This window comes from Urocitellus parryii, chromosome 13 (genome assembly GCF_045843805.1).
Source record: "Urocitellus parryii isolate mUroPar1 chromosome 13, mUroPar1.hap1, whole genome shotgun sequence".
Lineage (NCBI taxonomy): Eukaryota > Metazoa > Chordata > Mammalia > Rodentia > Sciuridae > Urocitellus > Urocitellus parryii.
In genome coordinates this window covers 59621689-59643331 of record NC_135543.1, presented here as the reverse complement: position 1 = coordinate 59643331, position 21643 = coordinate 59621689, and the positions used below count along the sequence as shown (strand labels likewise).

Below are 21643 nucleotides of genomic sequence, written 5' to 3'. Positions count from 1 at the left end.
ACACTGGCTCCCAAACCCCCAGGAGTGCAAAACCAACACAGGCTGGCAAATGACCAGCGCGAGGCCAGCGGAGTATCTGGCTTAAGGGTCCTGGGCACAGGGCTCTGCAGCCAGAGGGGCAGAAGAGGCGTGGACCCGGGCCCTGGCGCAGGATTCCGAGGCCACCGCAGACTTGATGAGCTGAAAGCCCAAAGCCAAGGGCCCAGGAGGGCCGGGGGCCAGGCGTGGCTCGGGGGCGTGGCTCGGGACTGGGCGGGGCCGCGGCAGCGCTTAAAGAGACGGGCGCGGGTCGGGCGAACTGGTGAGGACTTCGCCATGGAGACCGCTCGGGACTACGCGGGAACCCTGATCAGGCGAGTGCCACACACCCATGCGCCCCGCGTTCCCGCGCCTCCTTTCCTCCTGCTTCCCTGTGTTCCCCGAAGCCGCTATCCCTCGCCTTGACCCAATGGCCCCGATGATGCCCACAGGCCCGAGCTGTCCCGGGTCTCCTCCTCCAGCGGGCTCAGCGGGTGCCAGGTATGGCTCCCGAGGTGCGCGGGCGTCCAAGGATCAGGTGACTGTGGGGAGTGCGGGAGTTGTTGCACCCATGGGTCGTTTGCAGGTCCGGGTCCCAGGAGCCCCGGGCGACAACTCCACGGTGCGCTGGCACAGGGCTCCTCAGGAGCTGGGGCGAGGGGGGGTCTAGGTACAGCGCGCGATCTGACCTCCTGGGGAGGCTGAACCGTCCTGGGGCGTCGGGGCCCTGGCCTCCTCTGGCAGAGCTCTCCCAGGTGTGCGAGGTCCCGTTTGCGGGAGGCGTTCCTCCCACTCCGGCTTGAAGGTGCAGCCAACACTTTTTTCTCTGTTGGATTTATCTTCTTGTCCTGATAGAACAATCCAATTCTCTCGATAAAATCCTAGCCGTCGCAGTGGCGGTGTTTCTTTAAAGATCATCCAAATATTTGAAAAATGGAGAAACCCCTGAGCGCTTTAAAACATAGGTTTTTTTATTGGTGACAGATGCCATTGTGTATCTTAAGGGTGTGGAGGGAGACATCGAGGGTGGAAAAGAGGGAGATCTGGTTACAGGGACCATCCAGGAGCTGGGGGAGCTGCACAAATGCTCAGGGTTAGAAGCAGCTGCCAAAATGGAAAGGTGGCCTCTCTGGCTGGCATCCGATGTCTGTCACACAACTTGTCCTAGGGGTAGGACTCCAGGAAGATGAGAAAGACTCTTCCTCTATCTCCACCAACACTTTTTTTTTTTTTTTTTTTAAAGAAACAAGTTTATTCTTTAATGTACAACAAGCTCTTCATTTCTAGCTGTAGGGAATCCCAGGGTCTGGGAGTGGAATCAGGGTCACCCAGGTCTTGGGCACACAGCTCACCTTTGCCAGATTTTGACACCTGTGGCCCTCCCCAGACACCTTCTATTTTAGCTCCTGGAGTTTCTTACTTGTTTCTGCTTGAAGTCTTGACCTTCCTCGCCCATCTCCTTGGCCCACTTCTTGGGCAGTGGCAGGACTTCTTTTCACCTTCACAGTGGGACCTAGAACCTGCCTTCACCATGACACTTTTTTTTTTGTTGTTGTTACTGGGTATTGAACTCAGGGACACTCTACCACTGAGCTCTATTTTTAATTTTGAGACAGGATCCCCCTAATTTGTTGAGGCTGGTCTCAACCTCCCACTCCCTGGGATTAGAAGGGTGGGCCAAGGCATGTGGCTTGATAAAACACTTTTAAGCACAAAGATAAGGCCTTGGTTCTTTCCTGATTTTCTTCAAGCTCTGCCCACCCCACAGTCCCATCCCTAGGAGGAAAGGACTGAATAGTTTGAAGTACAAACATCTCTTCAGCCTCCTCAGGAGCACTGAGGAATGAGTAGGTGGCTGAGGGTTCAAGGTGGCCAGAGTGCACCGATCTATCCGGGTTTGCCTCAGAGTGGGAGGAATTAAGAATTAGGTTAAACCTGCATCTGAACATTACAACATTTAAGGAAATCCAGGATGTACCTGTGGAAGGTCTCTGTGGGGTCAAGTGTGAGGCTTGCTGAAGACATATTGGTAATCAAAACACAATGAGCCAGGCAAGGTGGCGCACATCTGTAATCCCAGTGACTTGGGAAGCTCAGGCAGGAGGATAGCGGGTTCAAGGACAGACTCAACAATTTAGTGAGACCCTGTTTCAAAATAAAAAGGGCTGGGATGTGGCTCAGTGAGTTATAGGGTGAGTATAAACTGTTTTTGTAGGGTTTTTTGTTTGTTTTTTGGCACCAGGAATTAAATTCAGGGGTACTCGAACACGGAGCCACATCCCCAGTGCTACTTTGTATTTTATTTAGAGACAGGGTCTCACTGAATTGCTTGGTGCCTCACAGTTGCTGAGGCTGGCTTTGAACTGGTGATCCTCCTGCCTCAGCCTCCCCAGCTTCTGGGATTACAGGCATGCGATACCACACCTGGCTTGTTTTTGCTTTTTTTTTTTTTTTTTTTTTGGAAAGGTATAGGCTTGAAATTCTTTGGAATCTATCTGATTCAAACTAAACTGGAAGAAAGCAATCTGTAACACTTGTTGAAGGGCAGATAACTTCCATTTCTCCATCCTTCTTTAAAATTCTGTCTAGGCTAAACAGCCAAAACCAAGGTTGTATTTGTTAATTATGGTCTTCCTAGATTTCTGCCTCCTGCCAGTGATCCTTGATTTAAACTGCCTGGTGCAGCATGCTGTAACTGTCATTTATTAGTAAATAACTGCTTTTTCTAGGGAAGTAACTTAACCAATGCACACACTTTTTTTTTTTTTTTTTACAAATAAGGTACTTATAGAGCTGGGGATGTAGCTCAGTGATAGAGCACTGGCCTAGCAAGTAGAAGGCCCTGGGTTGGATCCCCAGGACTGCAAAAAGAAAAAAAGATACTTCTCAGTAATTGCAAGGTCCCTGGCTGTCATTAGTCTGCTGATCAGCTGTAGTTGTTGCAGGCCTCACTGTGGGGAAAGGGGCTGAGGTCTCTGAGCTAAGCTTTGGACAACAGAGGTCTTCACCAGGTCACGCCAGATCCTGAGCTTGTTATGAAGCTGACACATACCATACTTTACTCAGAACAGCTGCTACTGTGACTATTTAGAACATCTTCAGTGTCCACAGGCCCTGGGTTCCACCCCCAGAACTGCAAAAAGAAAAAACAAGAAAGTTAGACCTCTTGCCTTCTGCAAGGAACTCTAGAATTCATACAGCCGCTGCTAGTTCAGTAAGCACGTTACCCAGTCTTCCCAGTGATGTTAATAAAGAATTAAGTTTTCTCCAAGCAAATCTCACAGCAGAGAGCTGGCACCTAAATTCTTATTTAGTAATATTTCAAGGTGCTCAGGCCTCCATTGCCCTGTCTTAAATACCCCTGTGACGCCAAGGATTGGGGTAGTTTGGTAAGAACATGTCCTTGAGCCAGGGTGAGTCCATGGGAAGGAGCTGGGCAGGCGTGTTCCGATCTGTGCGTGATCTGAGCCTGGCGAGCCTGGTGGCAGCTCACCATCCCGACACTTGCTCCACTGCCACTAGCGCCTTGGACACTGTCCCCAGGGCACACAGACACCTCCCAGGAGCTGTCTGAGCCCTGTCTGTCTTCCCTGTGTGAGTGCACTGGCCCTCACCGCTTCCCTCCTTGGTTGGCATTCCTGCACACCCCTGCAGTCCTTTTGGCTCCGTCTGGTCTGTTCTCCCATGTGGGTCCTTCCTCTCCACATAACCCTGAGATGTGGTGTTGCCCCAGTCACATTGCATCCCAAGTGATCCTGGGTGACATCTTACCCAGCTTGGGCTGCTCCCTTATCACCAGAGACACCAAATACAGGCAGCTCTCCATACCCACCAGTGGGTGCCACATCCTAAGGTCTAATGACAGAAAAAAATATTTTAATAATTGCATCTGGGGGTTGGGGCTGTAGCTCAGTGGTGGAGCGCTTGTCTCACACTTATGGGGCCCTGGGATCGATCCTCAGCATCACATAAAAATACTTAAAATAAAGATATTGTGTCCAACTACAACTAAAAACGGTATTTAAAATTGTATCTGGACTGAACATGCACAGATTTCCTTGTAATTATCCCTTAAACATTGCAGGATAACAAATATCAACATAGAATACACAGTGTATTAGGCATGATAAGTGATCTAGAGATGATTTAAGGTGTAATCAAAGGATGGGCAGCTATGATGTCCTTTCATACAAAGGACTTGGGTGTCCTTGGATTTTGGTCTCTGTGGACCTAGACCAACCCATGAGGATACTGTGGGACAACTGTATTTTTCTCCTATGCACACCTTGACCTGGGCCCTCCTTCCCCGGCACCTTCAGAGGGAGGCCAGCACACAGCGTGGCACATGAAAAAAAGCTTAGACCAGGGGCAGGCCTGCCTTGCTGGAGTCCACTCACATCTTCTGTCACTCTGTGTCTCGTCACTGAATGTCACATTTTTTTTAAATATTTTTTTTTTTAAAGAGAGTGAGAGAGGAGAGAGAGAGAGAGAGAGAGAATTTTTAATATTTATTTTTTAGTTCTCGGCGGACACAACATCTTTGTTGGTATGTGGTGCTGAGGATCGAACCCGGGCCGCACGCATGCCAGGCGAGCGCGCTACCGCTGAGCCACATCCCCAGCCCCTGAATATCACTTTTTTTTTTTTTTTTTTTAAAGAGAGAATTTTTGATATTTATTTTTCAGTTTTTGGCAGACACAACATCTTTGTATGTGGTGCTGAGAATCGAACCCGGGCCGCACGCATGCCAGGCGAGCGCGCTACCGCTTGAGCCACATCCCCAGCCCCTCACATTTTTATAAGTTGGCGACTCCCTGCTTCCCTCAGGGAAAATGCAGGCTTCCTTCTGCCCCTCACCCAGGAGATGGGCCGTCACACAGTTTAGAAGAGCTTTCCACGAAGCCTGGCCTCTGTTACCCTCTTGATTTCCCCGAAACAACCTATTTCCTGAAATGGTTTCCTTATTATTTTTTATTTTCCCTTGAGACGACCTGTTACTTATTTTCCCTTGTGTGAGCTGTTTCCCCCCCTGGTTCCTGGGACTGTCAGGAGCCGCTCTCCCAGGAACCAGGGAGTGGCTGTTCTCATGGTGGTGGGCAGACGCAGGATTCCCATTGTCCCGTGTCTTGGTTTTTGGTGGCACTGGGATTGAGCTTCTGGCCCTGCACATGCTCCACCACTGAGCTGCGTTCGAGTCTCGGTGGTTCTATTTTCATTTTGACAAATTAAAACACAGGGGTGTGGTGGAAATAGCGACTCTGTTAGGCATTGTAATAATGGCCAGTGATATCGACTGCCTTGTATTTTCAGTAGCCAGAAGGCAGCTGGGTCAGTGTGTTGCCTGTTTGGTGGTGTGGCACGGTGGATCTTTAGCTAGAATAGCGTCAGTGCCCATGGGTGCCTGTTAGGTGGGTTTGGTGTGCGTGAAGCTCATTTAACCCCTTTGTGCGTCACACACAGGAGAGTCCTGGTCTCATCTAATCTGACCCTTAAACCATTCCGCCAGCCTTGGCAAGAATTCGGGATTTCATTTTCATGTCCTCAGTGGCATTTTCTGCTCTCCTGGGGTCTGTTCTCCAGCAGTGAGCCAGTTCTTGGGTAGGAAGTATTACAGGGAAGAAGAGCAAGGATTGTATGTCCTTTTATTTCATCAGCATGGTCATCCCCAGGGCAGGGAAGGCAGGGAGGACCACATGTGGTGGCCAGCACTTGCCAGATGGGCAAAGACAATAGGGACATTGAGTTCCTCAGCTGCGCTGTCCCTGGAGTGTGGGTGTCACAAGGAGGCAATACTGGGCCCCAGCTAACTAGGCCCCAGGTGTGCCCTTGGCCACCAGGGGGTGGGCCTGCCTGTCTCTGACTTTGTCCCTATCTGGGCTAGGTGCTGTAGGAAGGTAGGAAATGGCCTGGCAGGCAGGCCTGGCCTCTGAGGACAGACCCTGGAAGCCCAGGGGTGGCAGCAGTGACTTCTGGCTCTGGGGGAGAAGGCGGGCCCTGCAGGTGGAGTCCAGGGTCCCCTTCTCTGGAAGGGCTTCACCCAGTGGGCAGCAGCACTTTAGCATAGTCGGGGCTGGACCTAGAGCTCCATTCTATGTTTGCTGCTCTGACCTCGACCTCCTTACCTGGTAGCCCAAGCCTCCGAGTCGTGGTTAGGTTGAGGACTAAGCCAGGTTCTGAGGGAGGGGTGAGGGGGTCATCCCCTTGGCCTGCTCCCTAGGTCACCCGAGACGAGGAAGTGTCCTGTTGGATCAGCAGCTGTGTCTCCTGCATTGCATTGCGTAACAGACACCCGTGCAGCTCCTCCAAATCGAGGTGAGAGGTGAGAGGCCGAGGGCCAGGCCCTGCTGCCCCGGTGTGGGCGCCTGCTCATGGGTCATCCTGATGAGGGCCCCGGTCCAGGAGCCCTGACGGGCACTTTCCTGTTGGCTTTGCTCTCTGGACACATTGTACAGCCACTTTACCTGGAAGGAAAGGGAGTTGCGGGTGCAAAGCAGAAACACTGGTGTACCCTAGAGCAGGTCTGCCAGCGGCTCCCTGGACTGGCCGGGAGCTGGAGCTCAGGGTGTGCTGGGACAAGACCTACCCCCCGCCCCCACCAAAGAGGAAAGAAGCTTGGCTGTGGACAGAGGAGGCACCCTGTCCTGTCTGTCCCTTTCCCTTATTATCCAGGTGCCCTGGAAGCTACTCTGACCCTCAGTTTTCTCATCTATGAGATGGGATGACCCTATGGGCATGGTGATAACTCTAGTTAGTATGACTAACTAGAGCTAGGGTGTTGCTGGCCATAGCAAGTACACAGGGGTAAGTAGTTATGAGGACTGTGGCACTGGCTGAGTACACTCAGAACAAACACTATCCTCTTGACTCCAGAAGGCCAATTTGTTGGCAAGACACAGAGATAAGGACAAACTCACACTATTATGGAGAACCTCCTGAAGGGGCTGATGGGGCTCCGTGCAGGAACTCCACCTGGCAGTTTCTGAGAGTCGGTTTATTACCATACGCTGGGTTTTCACCCACAAAGTACTCGGTAGGTCATCAGCAGAGCTTCAAGTCAGACAACCTGTGATTTAAAGCGTGTGTTCTTAGCACTAAGTTAGGCATCATAGGAAATATGAAAAAGAAGCCTTTGTCCATGAGCAATGCCAATCTAGCCCGGGAAACAAGCATGGGTACTGTGTAAAGTGCTACCTTATAGGTGACGAGCGTTGGCAGCCAGTGCAGGTGTCCCAGGATTTGGGCCTCAGAGAGTTAATCTAGGCAAATTTGTAAGGGTTAGGAAGCAGCAAAGTGGTCACTTTATATCATCTACAATATTGTCCTAAAAATAAAGCCTGTATTTTGTTTTTCCAAATGTACCCAGATGAGTGTTTGTCCAAATATCTAGCCACTATTTGATCACCCAAAGTGGGTGGGCAAGGCTAGGGATGTGGCTCAAGCGGTAGCGCGCTCGCCTGGCATGTGTGCGGCCCAGGTTCAATCCTCAGCACTACGTACAAAGATGTTGTATCCGCCGAAAAACTAAAAAAAATAAATATTTTAAAAATTCTCTCTCTCTCCCTCCCTCTCCTCTCTCAAAAAAAAAAAAAAGTGGGTGGGCACAGCTGGGACACTGATGCTGGAGCCTAGGGCTGTGACTCAGTGCAGACATACTGGCCACGTGCAGGACCCTGGGCTGCATCCCAGCTCAGCAGCCCCCAGCCACCTAAAGCCAGTGACAGAGAAGAATCACGCTGCATGTGTGGCATGGAAGAGCTTTAGTCTAGCTTAGTGTTGGGCACATAGTTTTAATTCTTTGGAAAATGTGGTGCTTACTCCAGAGTGTCATGTGACACAGGACTGAAGATCTTTCCTTCTTGTTTTTCCAAAGAAAGTTATGATTGTGGCTGTGCTGTTCTTGGTTTATCCTAAGTTAACTTCAAAAACTTGATCAGTTGCTACAGTGACTGATATCTGTATCTTAAACATTTCTGGTATAGTCTTAATATGCAAACATGTGACTGTGTGTGTGTGTGTGTGCGTGTGTGTGTGCGCGTGCGTGTGCTTAATCCTCTAACTCTGCTTAATTACTTTGTGGCTGCTAGGAATTGTTTTGTTGGAATTTTTTTTAGCTCTGAAATCCATTCATATTAGTTAAATGTAATTTTCTTTTTAATTTGATGGCCTTAACATGCTTCTTAAGCCATTACCTCATAGACTTTCAACATTCTGGAAAAATAGGAATAAAGATGACAATTTTTTAATTTGACATATTACTTGTTTCTTCCTTGGAGATGTATGTGTAATTTTTAGTAACTTGCAACCATTTTAATTTTTTTTAAAGAGAGAGTGAGAGAGGAGAGAGAGGAGAGAGAGAATTTTTAATATTTATTTTTTAGTTCTCGGTGGACACAACATCTTTGTTGGTATGTGGTGCTGAGAATCGAACCCGGGCCGCATGCATGCCAGGCGAGCGCGCTACCGCTTGAGCCACATCCCCAGCCCCAACTTGCAACCATTGAATTTCTTTCTTTTTTTAATATTTATTTTTTAGTTGTAGTTGGACACAATATCTTTTTATTATTATTATTTTTTTGTGGTGTTGGGGATTGAACCCAGGTCCTCACCTGTGCTAGGCGAGCTCTCTACTAGTGAGCCCCAGCCCCAGCCCAAATTTCTTTCTTTTAGTTGCAAATACTACAAGTGCATTTTCTATATGTACTTCAAACCTCTACTAAAGCCAGTTGTAGTGGTACATGTCTGTATCCCCAGCTACTCAGGAGGCTGAGGCAGGAGGATCACAAATTGGAGGCCAGCCTGAGCAGCTTAGTGAGGGCTTATCTCAAGATACAAAGGACTGAGGATGCAGCTCAGTGGTAGAGTACCACTGGGTTCAATCCCCAGTGCACACATATACACACAAAGCAATGTCAAAATTGTTTTCTTTTCGTCTCCACTTTCAGGCCCCTGACATTTATGGGATCACAGACCAAGAAGGTCCTGCTAACGCCCCTCATGCACCCAGCTCGCCCTTTCCGGGTCTCCAACCATGACCGAAGCAGCCGGCGTGGGGTGATGGCCAGCAGCCTAAAGGAGCTCATCAGCAAGGTATCATGCGCCACAGCCACTCATGCCAGTCCAGAGAGGTGCCCTCGACCAGCTTGGGGCCAAGGACATGGTGCCACACAATGCCAAGACAGAAAGGTTGAGAAAGACCTCCTGTCCAGCTTGGCAGTCCCTCTCAGCCTCGAGAGTCTGAGGGAGCGGTTTCTAAGTGGGTAGGGCAGGTCCAGGTCGTCAGATGGGCGATTACTGTCTCTGCACCAGGAAAGGTGAGGACACGGAAACTCAGAAGCTGCTGCGTTGACAAAGCGGCCTTGTTTCTTTGACCAGGGAGAATCCAGGGACTCTGGGGAGTCCGGGTTTAGGTATAAAAGCCAGGATAGAATAGTCCTTAGTTAAAACACTGACCTAGAGCTCCAAGTAAGGAAGAATCCCAGACTCCCAGCAAGTGTACCTCTAAGATGTCCGTGAGATGTTAAAGGAGCAGCTCTCACGACTTCACACCTGCTCTGCCTGTCCCTCCCAGTATCACTAGGTGGCCATTGATCATGCACTTTCAGTGTGATCGCTTACCCTGTGTCTCTTAGGAAGAGGGTACCATTTAAATCTTAATCTCTTTCTCAAAACAAAGACTGACTCATGGACCTCAGTCAATGCATCTCTTTGCCATTACAATTTTATCTAAGCCAGGCCTGTGGACATGGGCATGTGACTATGGTGCGAGCTACTCAGGAGGCTGAAGTAGGGGGGTTGTCTGAGCCAAGGAGTTTGGTTCCAAGATTCCAGCCCTGTGTTCCCATCTCAAGAAAAATCACTTTATTCAAATCAGCCAACTCTCCTGAAAACTATGACATCACAAATGTCATTGGGTGGTCCAACGGGAATGTCCACTTCATGCCGTTTCTCTACCTCGCTGCCACCTAGACTCTGGATGCCCTGGTCATCACGGCTGGGCTGGTCACGCTGGTGCTGGAGGAGGACGGCACGGTGGTGGACTCGGAGGAGTTCTTTCAGAGCCTGGGAGACAACACACACTTCATGATCTTGGAGAAAGGACAGAAGTGGACGCAGGTAAGCCGTGACCCTGTCGTCTGGACAGCTCCAGTGGGCTTGCCCCTGCCCTGGCACTAACTTGCACTCCTTTTGATGCACTGGGTTCTGTCTGCTAAGTGAATCCACTGCCCTCAAAGGGTTCCTGTGTGCCCCTGGGAAACTTGGGTTCGGTATTTAATTTAAAAATGTAATTCCAAGGAACAGGCTTTGGCCAGTGAATAACTACAGACCCTTCTAAAGCAACAGATGTCACCTGGTGACTATAGATGGCCTAGTCCCCAGGAAGCAAGACACACTGACACAGCCAACTAAATGTCACAGTATCCATGATGATTGCTTTATAAAAAGGGAGATTTGACTTGGAGGCCAAGTTCATGACTTATTAGCCTCATTCCTCTGGACAAATGGAGGGGCATATCTGCTTCTGTCACCAGCCAGAGGGCAAAGAGAGCAGAGAGGAGCAGGTCTCAAGTCCCCCTCAAGGGCACACCCCGGTGACCTAAGGGCCTCTCCCAAGGCCCCACCACCTCAATAGCGCCACCTTGAGGACCAAATATTTAACATAAGGGCCTTTGGGAGCCGATCAAGGTCCAAACTATAGCAGCATGGATAGAGAGATTCGGCAAAGTGAGCCACAAAGGAAGCCTTTTATTTCTGGAAGCACCATAAATCATATATCTCAAGAACAATAAAATAGGAAGCAAGATATTAAAACATCTTCAAAATATTAAAACATCTAAGGAGAAATAAAGGGGCTGGGGCTGTAGCTCAGCGGTAGAGCACTTGTCTTGCATGTGTGTTGAGGCACTGGGTTCCATCCTCAGCACATAAAAATAAATGAAGCTATTGTGTCCACCTACAACTAAAAAATATATTTAAAAAAAAAGAGAGAAATAAAGCTGGGCATAGTCACCGGCACCCATGGTCCCAGCACTTGGAAAGCTGAGCAGGGGGGTCACTTGAGCCCAGGAGTTCAAGGCCAGCTTGGGCAACAGAGCAAACCCTGTCTCAAAACAAAAAAACAAAAACAAAAAAACTCAGAGGCCAACATGTTTGTGGGAGCCAGAGTCCAGAGAAGACAGAAACCACTGCAGCTGGTCCCCCCAGGACACCCCCTCCCCCCGTGGGCCTCCCCACTGGGGGTCCGTTGACCTCGGGGACCAGGCGCTTTAGTTTCAACAGATGCTGGGAGGACAGAAGAGAAAGACTGGGACTGACCCAAAGAGAGGTGAGGTGTGGATGGCCACTTGAAGCAGGGCGTCGTGAGGGTCTCTCCTGACCATCTGAGGCCTCATGTTGCCCTCCTAAGTGTTTAGGCCCTTCTGGTCCTGACCACTCCAGCCAAGAGAGGGGAGGAGGTCCAGATGACCAGAGCTTAGTCACTGGATCGTCTTTATGCAGCGAGACCCTCCTGAGCCCCAGTGCTGGTTCCCAAGGTAACCAGCGGGAACAAATGGAAGGAAGGTTGACCCAGGCTGAAGGAGCCTCCGTTCCTGAGGTTCTAGCAAGGGGCGCTCACCACTCAAGCACAAAGCACAGGACAGAGCACTGTGCATCCACATGGGCCAGGCTTCCCTAGCATGCTGGGCTCTGGGCCCCTTCCCCAGCACCGCAGGGAAAAAATGAGCAGAAATGATGAAGTCAGAACTACCAAGATCTCAAAGCTGCATTCCTAACATACAAAGTATAACATTGTGTATTTAAAACTCTCCACCAGGTGCTGGGGCTGTGGCTCAGTGGTAGAGTGCTCGCCTAGCATGTTCAAGATGCTGGGGTCAATCCTCAGCACCACATAAAAACAAATAAATAAAATAAAGGTATTGTGTCCATTACAACTAAAAACAGTATTTATTTATTTATTTATTTTTTTAAAGAGTGAGAGAGAGTGAGAAAGAGGGAGAGAGAGAGAGAGAGAACTTTAATATTTATTTTTCAGTATTTGGCGGACACAGCATCTTTGTCTGTATGTGGTGCTGAGGATCGAACCCGGGCCGCACGCATGCCAGGCGAGCGCGCTACCACTTGAGCCACATCCCCAGCCCTAAAAACAGTATTTAAAAAATAAAATAAAACTCTCCACCAGACCCAGTGATGCACATCTGTAATCTCAGTGACTTGGGAGGCTGAAGGAGGAGGATCACAAGTTAGAGGCCAGACTGGACAACTCAGCAAGACCCTGTCTCAAAAAGAACTAGGGATGTAGCTCAGTGGTTGGTAAAACTTCCTTGAGTTGAATCCCCAGTAACGCACACAAAAAAAGAAATAAAAGTAAAACTTTCCAAAACAGTTAAAAGATAAGACCAGGCACAATGGTGCATCCCTATGATTCCAGCTACCTGGGAGGCTGAGGCAGGAGAATCATAAGTTCAAGGCCAGCCTCAGCAACTTAGAGAAACCCTGCCTCAAAATAAAAAATAAAAAGGGCTGGGATGTGTCTCAGTGGTTAAGCACCCCAGGTTCAGTCCCCAGTAATGCAAAAAACAGAAAGAAACATTGTTTAAGAGCCACTATAAAAGAAATAAAACAACAGGCCACAAAGAGAGGAGGAGGTGGAGGTGTTGTTAACAAGACCCAACAGAGGACGATGATTCAGCAAATGTGAGGAACTCACGTAAAACAATTGTGCAAACAACCAACCATCCAGTTGCTCCACTGTAAGGTCATACTGTCAACTTTGGTACTAGACTGTTAAATTTTTTTCCCCGTTTTTAAGATATGGGCAGCAAGTACTCCTATACTGCCACCCAGCGGTGTTACAAAGAATTTGCCTTGATCCCATAGAGGGGAGGCTCCGTCCAGGATGCAGGAACTCCATCCCGAGATGTGTGCTCCAAGACTGGTCCCACACATCAGTAGACCCATGCATAAGTGCACCCATGTCACCAGTGGATGACAGTAAGCCTTGGAAGCAGGTCACCTGTCTATCACAGGAGAATGGAGATGCGTGTGCACACACACACACACACACACCTAGCAGTGTATCCCTGGGTAAATACACATGAATAAGCTGTTACACGTTTATTGAAAGAAATGGTCTTCAGCCATGCTATGGGGCTAGGAGTCACTCAGAGCACCTGCCTAGCATGCACCAGGCCCAGGGCACAAAACAAAAACTGAAAATGGGGGCTGGGGATGTGGCTCAAGCAGTAGCGCGCTCACCTGGCATGCGTACGGCCCCGGGTTCGATCCTCAGCACCACATACAAATAAAGATGTTGTGTCCGCTGAAAACTAAAAAATAAATATTAAAAAAAAAACTGAAAATGTGTTCAGTACAGCTGTAGGCATCCTAGAATATCCCTCAACAATTCTGAGTGAAGACACAAGGAAAAGTACATTAAAAAAGTCACCCTCAAACCTCTTTTGACCTCAGGGTCCTCTGTGTTCTTAAAAATCAATGAGGATCCCAAATAGCTTTAGTTGGCTTATGTCAGTACAGTAAATAGACATCTGTCAATTAGCGGTTTTCACCTGATTTTTTTTGTACCCCCCCCCCCCAGGACTGGGAATTGAACCCAGGGGCACACACACTGGTAATCACAGCAGCTAGGGAGGCTGAGGCAGGAGGATTGCAAGTTCAAAGCCAGCCTCCGCAATTAAAGAAATTAAAAATAATATATATTAATTCATTAAAATAATAACCCAATATAGGTTAACTTAAGCCACTTTTTTTTTTTTTTTTTTTTTTTGGTACTGGGAACAGAACTCAAGGGTATTCAACCCCTTAGCCACATCTCCAACTCTTTTTTATTTTTTATTTTGTGACAGATTCTCATTAAGTTGTTTAGAGTCTTGTTAAATTGCTGAGGCTGGCCTTGAATTTGCAATCTTCCTGCCTCATTTTCCCTAGCTTCTGGGATTACAGGCGTGTCCCACTGAGCTTGGCTAGTCACGTGTTTTTTATGAAAAGTTGACTATTTTCCAGCTTGGCTAGTCACGTGTGTTTATGAAAAGTTGACTATTTTCCAAACAAAATGAGAAGTGAAACTTTTTGTTTTTATAAATCTCTTTAATGCCTGGCTTAATAGAAGACAGCTAAATACTCGAATCCACTTTTGTATTCAGTTTGTTGCAATGTATGGTTTGGATAGAAGTCTGGCCTGACACTGATATGTAGTTGGAAGAGGGAGCAGGTTTTTAACAGATTTTTCATATCATTTAGGATATTCTCTGACACTGCATCAGAACTCACCAAGTGGTGGTTTCAGACAGGTTAGTTACAGTGTGGAGTCTCCTCTGTGGCACTGAGTCCGTCCGTCTTCCCTGCACTTTGAGAAGCTCCTTCTCCCAGGGATTATTTTGTAACACCATGCATTGGTCATTTAGAAAACATTGATTTGGGCTGGGCACAATGGTGCACACCGATAATCCCAGCTACACAGGAGGCTGTGGCAGGAGGATCACGAGTTTGAGGCCAGCCTGGGCAATTCAGTGAGACCCTGTCTCAAAATTTTAAAAAATATATATTTTTCTTGTTGTGCTGCAGTCTGGCTGGGCCCAAATCACTGGGAGTTCACGAGCCACTTGTAGGTTCAAACAGGAACTACTTTATTGCCCAAACCCAATGGGAACTCTCTAGAACTCAACGGAAACTCCAAGAGAACTCAAAAGTAGCGGGCACCCGAGGTAGCAGGAGCCGCCTTATTGCTGGACAGCAGAGGTTTATATACACAACTGAATACACAGCTTGCTTCAATTCAGCATCATCCAGTTGCAGCAATCAGTCATTGTCTTAATAATTATACACAACCCAACTCCATTATCATCATCTTAATGGCTCGCTGGCGTTACTTCTCAACCACTCCTTCCGGCAAAATGCCAGGCTCCATCCTGACCTGTCTGTGGCTCTCAACATTAAAGGGCTGAGGACATAGTTCAGTGGTAGAGTACCCCTGGGCATCATCCCCAGTACATTTGGGGCTATCCATGTAGTGTTGTGGAGAATACAGGTTTAGTATGCACAAATCCCAGCACCAAAAAAGGAAAAAGTACTGATTGATTGAGCTGTGCTGTTTTCCCAGCGTGCAGTGGGAACCTTACTCCTGTGAGGAAAAAACAGGGCCTAATTGCATCACTGGTTTGACTGTGAAAATAGCTTTGCCCACTCATTCCTCTGAAAGGGTCTCAGGAGTGACCTCAGGGTGTTTCTATACTACCCTTCAAACCTATGTGTTAATCCATCCATATAATTTAAAATACGCAAAGTTAGCGGCATGATGTCTGAGATGCACAAAAACACACAGGACGGACAGGGAAAGGCAGCCTGCTCAGACAGCGGGCTCCCAGGGCCACGTTGTTTTGTTTTGCTTAGGTCTTCTATTCTTGTCAAGCTCTTCCTTCCTCCCCTGGAGGGGTGTGGCAGCCAGATGGACGGCCTCCACACGTCACCTCCAGCTCTAGAACCCAAGGCAAAGGGGCTCGGTGGAGGTGAGAAGGGAAGGGTCTTGCGGTGGGGAAGAGGTTGTCCTGGCCACCCCAGGGAGGCCAGTGTCAGCTTCAGGGTCCTTTTCAGGAGAGGCAGAGGAGGGACGGGGGTCGGGCCACAGCTGAGGAGGCTGGACAGGAGGGGAACCCGGCCTCTGGCAGCCTTCCTGCCTCCCCACAGCCTCCAGGATGAGCAGGCCCTGCTCCCTCACAGGGGCTTCCGTCCTCCAGAGCCACAGGCCTGGAGTGTGCAGCTTCATCCCTGCTTCTCTGGTGACTGACCTTGACAATGGGAAGGCGTGTGTGTTTGTAAAGGAGACACACACGGGGTGCCTGTGCAGGGCTGGGAAAGGGGACGTATCTAGGGTCCTGCAGTGGTAGCCCAGGAAGCCACTGAGTTCCCAGGCACAGTCCCTGGGGATGTGGGCATGTCCCATCAAGGGCAGCTGAGGGCCTGTGGAGCCCTCTGGGGGTGGAACCCCGACACTCCCCGCAGAGCCTCCTCTCCGGCCTGCAGGGTGGATGTGGCTGCTCACTGCCCTCATCCCTCCTACCTGCCTGTCAGGGTTTGTGAACCAGATGAGGACCTCCAGCTAGCAGTGGCTGCCAGGTGTCCCCTCCTTGGCCTCTGGGCCTCAGGACCCTGAAGGAAGAGGAAGACTCAAATTGTTTCTTTCTGCCTTGACCATCAGTGGGTCCTAGAAACCACGTGCCCAAGTTGGGCCGTGTGAGTCAGTTCTGTGTGGACCTTTCGGCTTAAGACCAACAGGAGAGGAAGACATTTGGGGAGTTAATGACAGCTTCCAGAAGTCAGAAAGGAATCCGAGGCCATCAGCTGTGGCAGGAGGATAGGTTAGCACCAGTTTAAAACAGTATTCGCTGAGTGGGTGCAGGGGCACACACCTGTAACCCAGGAAACCGGGAGGCCCAGGCAGGAGGATCGAGGGTTTGAGGCTAGCCTCGGCAACTTAGCAAGATATGGTCTCAAAAAATAAAAAGGGTTGGGGATGTGGCTCAGTTGATTAAGCACACCTGGGTTCAATTTACAGTACCAAAAAATAACTATAATAACAATAGTAATAACACTACTCCCAGATGAGGAGTAATTCGTTCTACCCCCAAAGGGCAGCTGGGCCTCTTGTGCTTTGAACATAGATGTCAACCAGAATCTCATCCCTTAGGTGTGGGACAGGGTGAAGGGAACAAGATGAATGACTGCAGCAAGAACATTCTGGAAGCTTTTAGTGGGATTTGTTTTCACCAGCCCTGTAGCCACAGCAGCTCTGCACACAGTGCAGCGGGTCTGGCCGTCCAGGTCCTCCCAAGGCCCTGCCCTGAGAGTGAAGGGTTACACGTGTGTGAGCGCAGTTGCAGTCCGGCTGCGGGTGGCTGAGAGAGACTTGGTTAGCTCAGGTGGTGACGGGTTTGAATGACCTTCAGGAGAGTCCACGAAGAGCACAGAAGGGAACACAGACCGGACCCGTGGAGCTGGAGCGTCACAGGGGGGAAGGCCCCTCACACCCCTCTTTGCCCTGCAGGGTGCTAAGTACGGCCCAGTCGGCAGGCAGCCGAAGAAGTCAGGAATCGCCAGAGTCACCTTCGACCTGTACAAGCTGAGCCCCAAGGACTTCCTGGGCTGCCTCAACGTGAAGGCCACCATGTATGAGATGTACTCGGTGTCCTACGACATCCGCTGCACAGGACTCAAAGCCATGCTGAGGTAGGACGGGATCCACCTCGGGAGTCTGCACATACTGGGATCCCTGTGGGCCTGTCCTTGCCTGCTCCTCTGTGCTCTGCCTGCTGTCCCTCTGCTGTCCCAGGTGCTCCCCAGCCTGCCTCTCTGTGCTCTGTCCTGCTGTCCCTCTGCTGTTCCAGGTGTCCCCAGCCTGCCTCTCTGTGCTCTGCCTGCTGTCCCTCTGCTGTCCCAGGTGTCCCCAGCTTGCTCCTCTGTGCTCTGCCTGCTGTCCCAGATGTCCCCAGCCTGCTCCTCTGTGCTCTGCCTGCTGTCCCTCTGCTGTCCCAGGTGTCCCCAGCCTGCTCCTCTATGCTCTGTCCTGCTGTCCCTCTGCTGTCCCAGGTGTCCCCTGCCCTCGGTCCATTTGGAGCACATTTACATCCAAGCCAGACTTGCTTCACAAAACACAAAATAAACCCAGAACAGATTTTTCTCCCTCCAAAGACCATAACCCACATGCCCCATCATCCTATCCAGGGGGCACCTGGAAATCTATAGAATTTTGTAGAACAGCCACAATGCCACTGTTCCTGTTGCTTTTGCACCTGAGACAAGGCGGCTCATCCTCAGGGAGCCCCTGACGGGGAGGCTGCTCACTGCCTGGTGACCGGGAAGTCAGGACTGGGAGAGGTGCCCTGAGGGGCACTCCAGCGACCTCACCTCCTCCACCCTGCCTCCCATGGGTTCCTCAATAGCATCATGGGGAAATCATGCCTTTAGCAGGTGGGCTTCAGGGGACCCTCATCCAAACTGTATTGTGTGTGTTCAGAGGGAGCCTCAGAGTGGGTCCTCGAATGAGAGGGACATCGACAATACCTCCTGAGTAAGCAGCTTTGTGACCTTTCACAGGTTACTTAACTTCTCTGAGCTTCCACCTCATCATCTTTAAAATGAGAACTTTTTTAGGATCACGCAGGCTCAAGTGCAGCCACCTGTGCTCTTCTAGAACTACACTGTGATCTCGTGAAAAACTGAGTCCTGGCCAGGTGCTGAAGCCTGTCATCCCAGTGACTGGGGAGGCCGAGGCAGGAGGATCATGCGTTCAAGGCCAGCCTTTGCAACTTAGTGAGGCCCTGTCTAAAAAAAAATAAAATATTAAAAGGGCTGGGGATATGGCTCAGTGGTGGAGCACCCCTGAGCTCAACCCCGGTACCACAGAAGAAAAAGAACAAAGGAAGAAAGAAAATAGAAACCTCCATCAGAGCGTAGCCTGTGGAGGGCGAGGGGGGGGGGGAGGCTGAGCAGTGGCTGAAGGTCTGGGGGGTTGGAGTCTCTGCTGGGCCTCCCTGCTCTCTGCACTCCCCGGGCAGGCCTGCTGTGGCCCTCTGAGGACCCAGGTTCCCTCTCTGATCTACCTTGAGCACTGGGCCAGGAGAGGGGCTTGAGACTCCACCTGCTCCCCTCACCCTGGCCCCTGCGCGAGGCTCCCTGTGGTCACAGCCCCCAGAGCCATCAGCAGCCGACCCCCAGGCTGTGTCCCTCAGTAGTGGTGAGATCTTGGCTCCCAGGAGAGACGGGAGCAAGTGGGTGTTTGGATTTTTAAGGTGGGAGAATGATGGAGAAAATGGGCCTCACCCAGACCCCACCTCGAGTGACAAATTCATCTCCTTGTTGCTTTTTTTTTTTTTTCCTTTTATAACTGGGGCACTCTACCATTGAGTGACACTCCCAGCCCTTTTTATTTTGAGACAGTCTCACAAATTTGCTGAGGCTGGCCTTGAACTTGCCATCCTCGTCCTCAGCCTCCTGAGTCACTGGGATCCCCCGCGTGGCCACCGCGTTCTCCTCTGTGGTGATTCTTGTCTTCTGATAGCTCTTAGGGCACCACAAGCAGCCACAGCTCACCAAAGCCTTTATGTCAGAGGCGTCACCTCCCAGGGGTAGTGGGCCCATTCCCAGGGGACAGATTCAGCCATGGCCAACCTGCTGCCATTTTGTGAGGTGATGGAATTTTAAAAGCTGGATAAAGTCCTTTCTAGTTTGGGGCCAGGCAGAGAATAGGAACTCCACTTATGTTTTTTCTTTCCTTCTTTCTCTCTCTCTTTCTCTCTCTCTCTCTCTTTCTTTCTCTCTCTCTTTCTCTTTCTTTTTCTTTCTCTTTCTCTTTTTTCTTTCTCTTTCTCTTTATCTCTGTCTCCTCTCTCTCTCTTTTTCTCTCTTTCTCTTTCTTTCTCTCTATCTCTTTCTCTCTCTCCTTCCTTCCTTCCTTCCTTCCTTCCCTCCCTTAGAAGCCAGGGCAGGGCCATGTCTGTCCCTCCCAGTAGCTATGGGACAGCCTGTATTGATGAGTTGTGGCAGGTCCTAGCCCACTCAAGATACTGGTGGCAGGGCCACAAATCCCGTGTCCTGAGGCTCCCTCTTGTCCTTCCTTCCCCTACACCTGACCCGAGGGAGTTCAGCAAGGCCCCACCTCCTCCACGGCTGCTGGGACAGCCCGGGAGCCTGGAAGTGGCCACTGGCCGGCAGTGCTGTTAGGTCCTCAGGGGAGGCCCCACGCCCGACATGTTGCATCTTGCTCTGTTGCAGGAGTCTTCTGCGGTTCCTGTCCTACACCGCCCAGGTGATGGGACGGTTCCTCATCTACGCAGGCACTTACATGCTCCGAGTCCTGGGAGACACAGAAGAGCAGCCTTCTCCTAAGTCACCCACCAGGGGCTGGTTCATGGACAGATAGACACCGCCGCTGGGGCCCGGCCAGCCTCTGGATCCCAACATGCCCTTCCAATGACAAACTCTCCAAGATGCTCTTGTGTTATTTGTCACATGTGCCTGTGCTGCTGGCCACTGCTGCTTGGGAGTGACACAGGGAAAGGGCAAGCTCAACACACCTGGTCTGGGGTGTGCAGCAGGACACCCTGGATGGAGGGGGCAGGAAGGGACCAGGGGGTTGTCTGGGAGCACGTGTGTGCAGCAGACCCCTGGGGCCTCGCCTGCTGCAGTAAACCCATCACACACAGGGACATTCAGTATGTGGAGTGGTCACTAAATGTCCCCAGGGGGGTGAACGGCCAGGGCCTCCGGCAGAGGGGCTGCTCTTAGTCTCTGGATACGAGGTGCTAGGAGCTGTCAGATGTGTGGGGTTGGGGTTTGTCTTTTTCCTTAGAAGGGGGTCTTCAGTGAGTCCTGGCAATTGGGGGACGGGGTTCAAAGCTGGAGCCTCTGACTAGAGGCCTTTAAGCAGCACTTCCAGAAACAAAGGAAACTCAGAAACAAACAAAACTGCTGGACACCTACCCTGGGTGCCTGGCGCTGCGCTGTTCCAGCGCAGGACACTTGGTGGCCAGGCAACGCTCTGCCTTGTGCTGCCCAGGGCCAGGGAGCAGCACAGCGGGACACAGGCACCCGAGGACCTTGTGGGGATCAGCTCTCCCTCCCCTGGTCCCTCTTTCCTTCCGGTTGGCTCCATCTTCTGATGCACCTTCCTCCGTGGAAGCTGGGTGTCCATGGGGCCCCCCTGCCCAGGAAGCTCCAGGCTGCACCTCACCCCACCTAGCAATCCTAGCAGAAGGAAATGGGGTGCTATTCTTGGAAAAAAGGGGGCGCAGATCCCTGGAGACAAATTATGCCTGTACTCCCAGGTGCTTGGGAGGCCGAAGCAGAAGGATTGCAAGTTCAAGGCTTCCTGGGCCGCTTAGTGAACCCTTGTCTCAAAATAAAAACTAAAAAGGGCTGGGGTACAGCTCAGTGCAGAGCACCTCTGGGTTATATTTGTGAGGGGAGATCTGTGACTTTCCTATAAAGAAAAGTCCAAGGCCATTTTCCTTTCCTGGCTGCCAGCTCTGGCACAATGAACACCACCAAAGGTGCCTGAAACCCAAGAAGCAAAGAGCCCCATCCCCATGTCCCTGCTGCTCAGACTTCCTGCCTCCCCGCCCTGCACCTGCACTGTGTCCTTGGAGAAGCAGCCAGGAACCCACAGGGGGGTCCAGGGGGCTTCCTCCTCATCCTCCTGGAGGGGCAGCCCAGCCCCCACTTCCTGTGTGCTGCTGGAGGCCGTGGGAGGAGGGCAGGTGTTGCAGATGCAATCCCTGTGCTGTCCCCTTTCAAACCTATGAAGAGCAGCTCATTGAGCCTCCCTAGGTGGCCCTGTGACATCCCTGAGCAGGGACAGGAGCCCCTGCCTGTGTGTGTCGGGGAGTTGAGGAGGAGGGCTCCCTCGCCCTGCCCCTCCGGCTCTCGCTGGCGTCACTTCCCAAAGATTCCGCCCTCCTGAGAAGTGACTGCCTGCTTTCCAAAAAAGGAGCTTTCCTCCAGTGCCTGATCCTGAGTCAGCCCCGCTCCTCCGACCTGGGCCTTCCTGTTCCTCCCTGAGTCCCCACAGCGGGGAAGCCAGGGGCTGGGCGAAGGCGGGAGAGAAGGGGCTGGGGGA

The 21643-nt window shown here is 50.8% G+C and overlaps 1 protein-coding gene across 1 annotated transcript; it reads left to right on the top strand.

Annotated features, from left to right (window-relative positions):
- Nucleotides 1-270: 270 nt before the first annotated feature.
- On the top strand, nucleotides 271-20290 carry Cidea (cell death inducing DFFA like effector a). Its single transcript, XM_026415496.2, has 5 exons — nucleotides 271-353; nucleotides 8961-9105; nucleotides 9985-10131; nucleotides 17075-17256; nucleotides 19801-20290. The coding sequence occupies exons 1-5, from the start codon at nucleotides 316-318 to the stop codon at nucleotides 19946-19948; spliced, it is 660 nt and encodes a 219-aa protein (XP_026271281.2). The 5' UTR covers nucleotides 271-315; the 3' UTR covers nucleotides 19949-20290.
- The last annotated feature ends 1353 nt before the right edge of the window (nucleotides 20291-21643 follow it).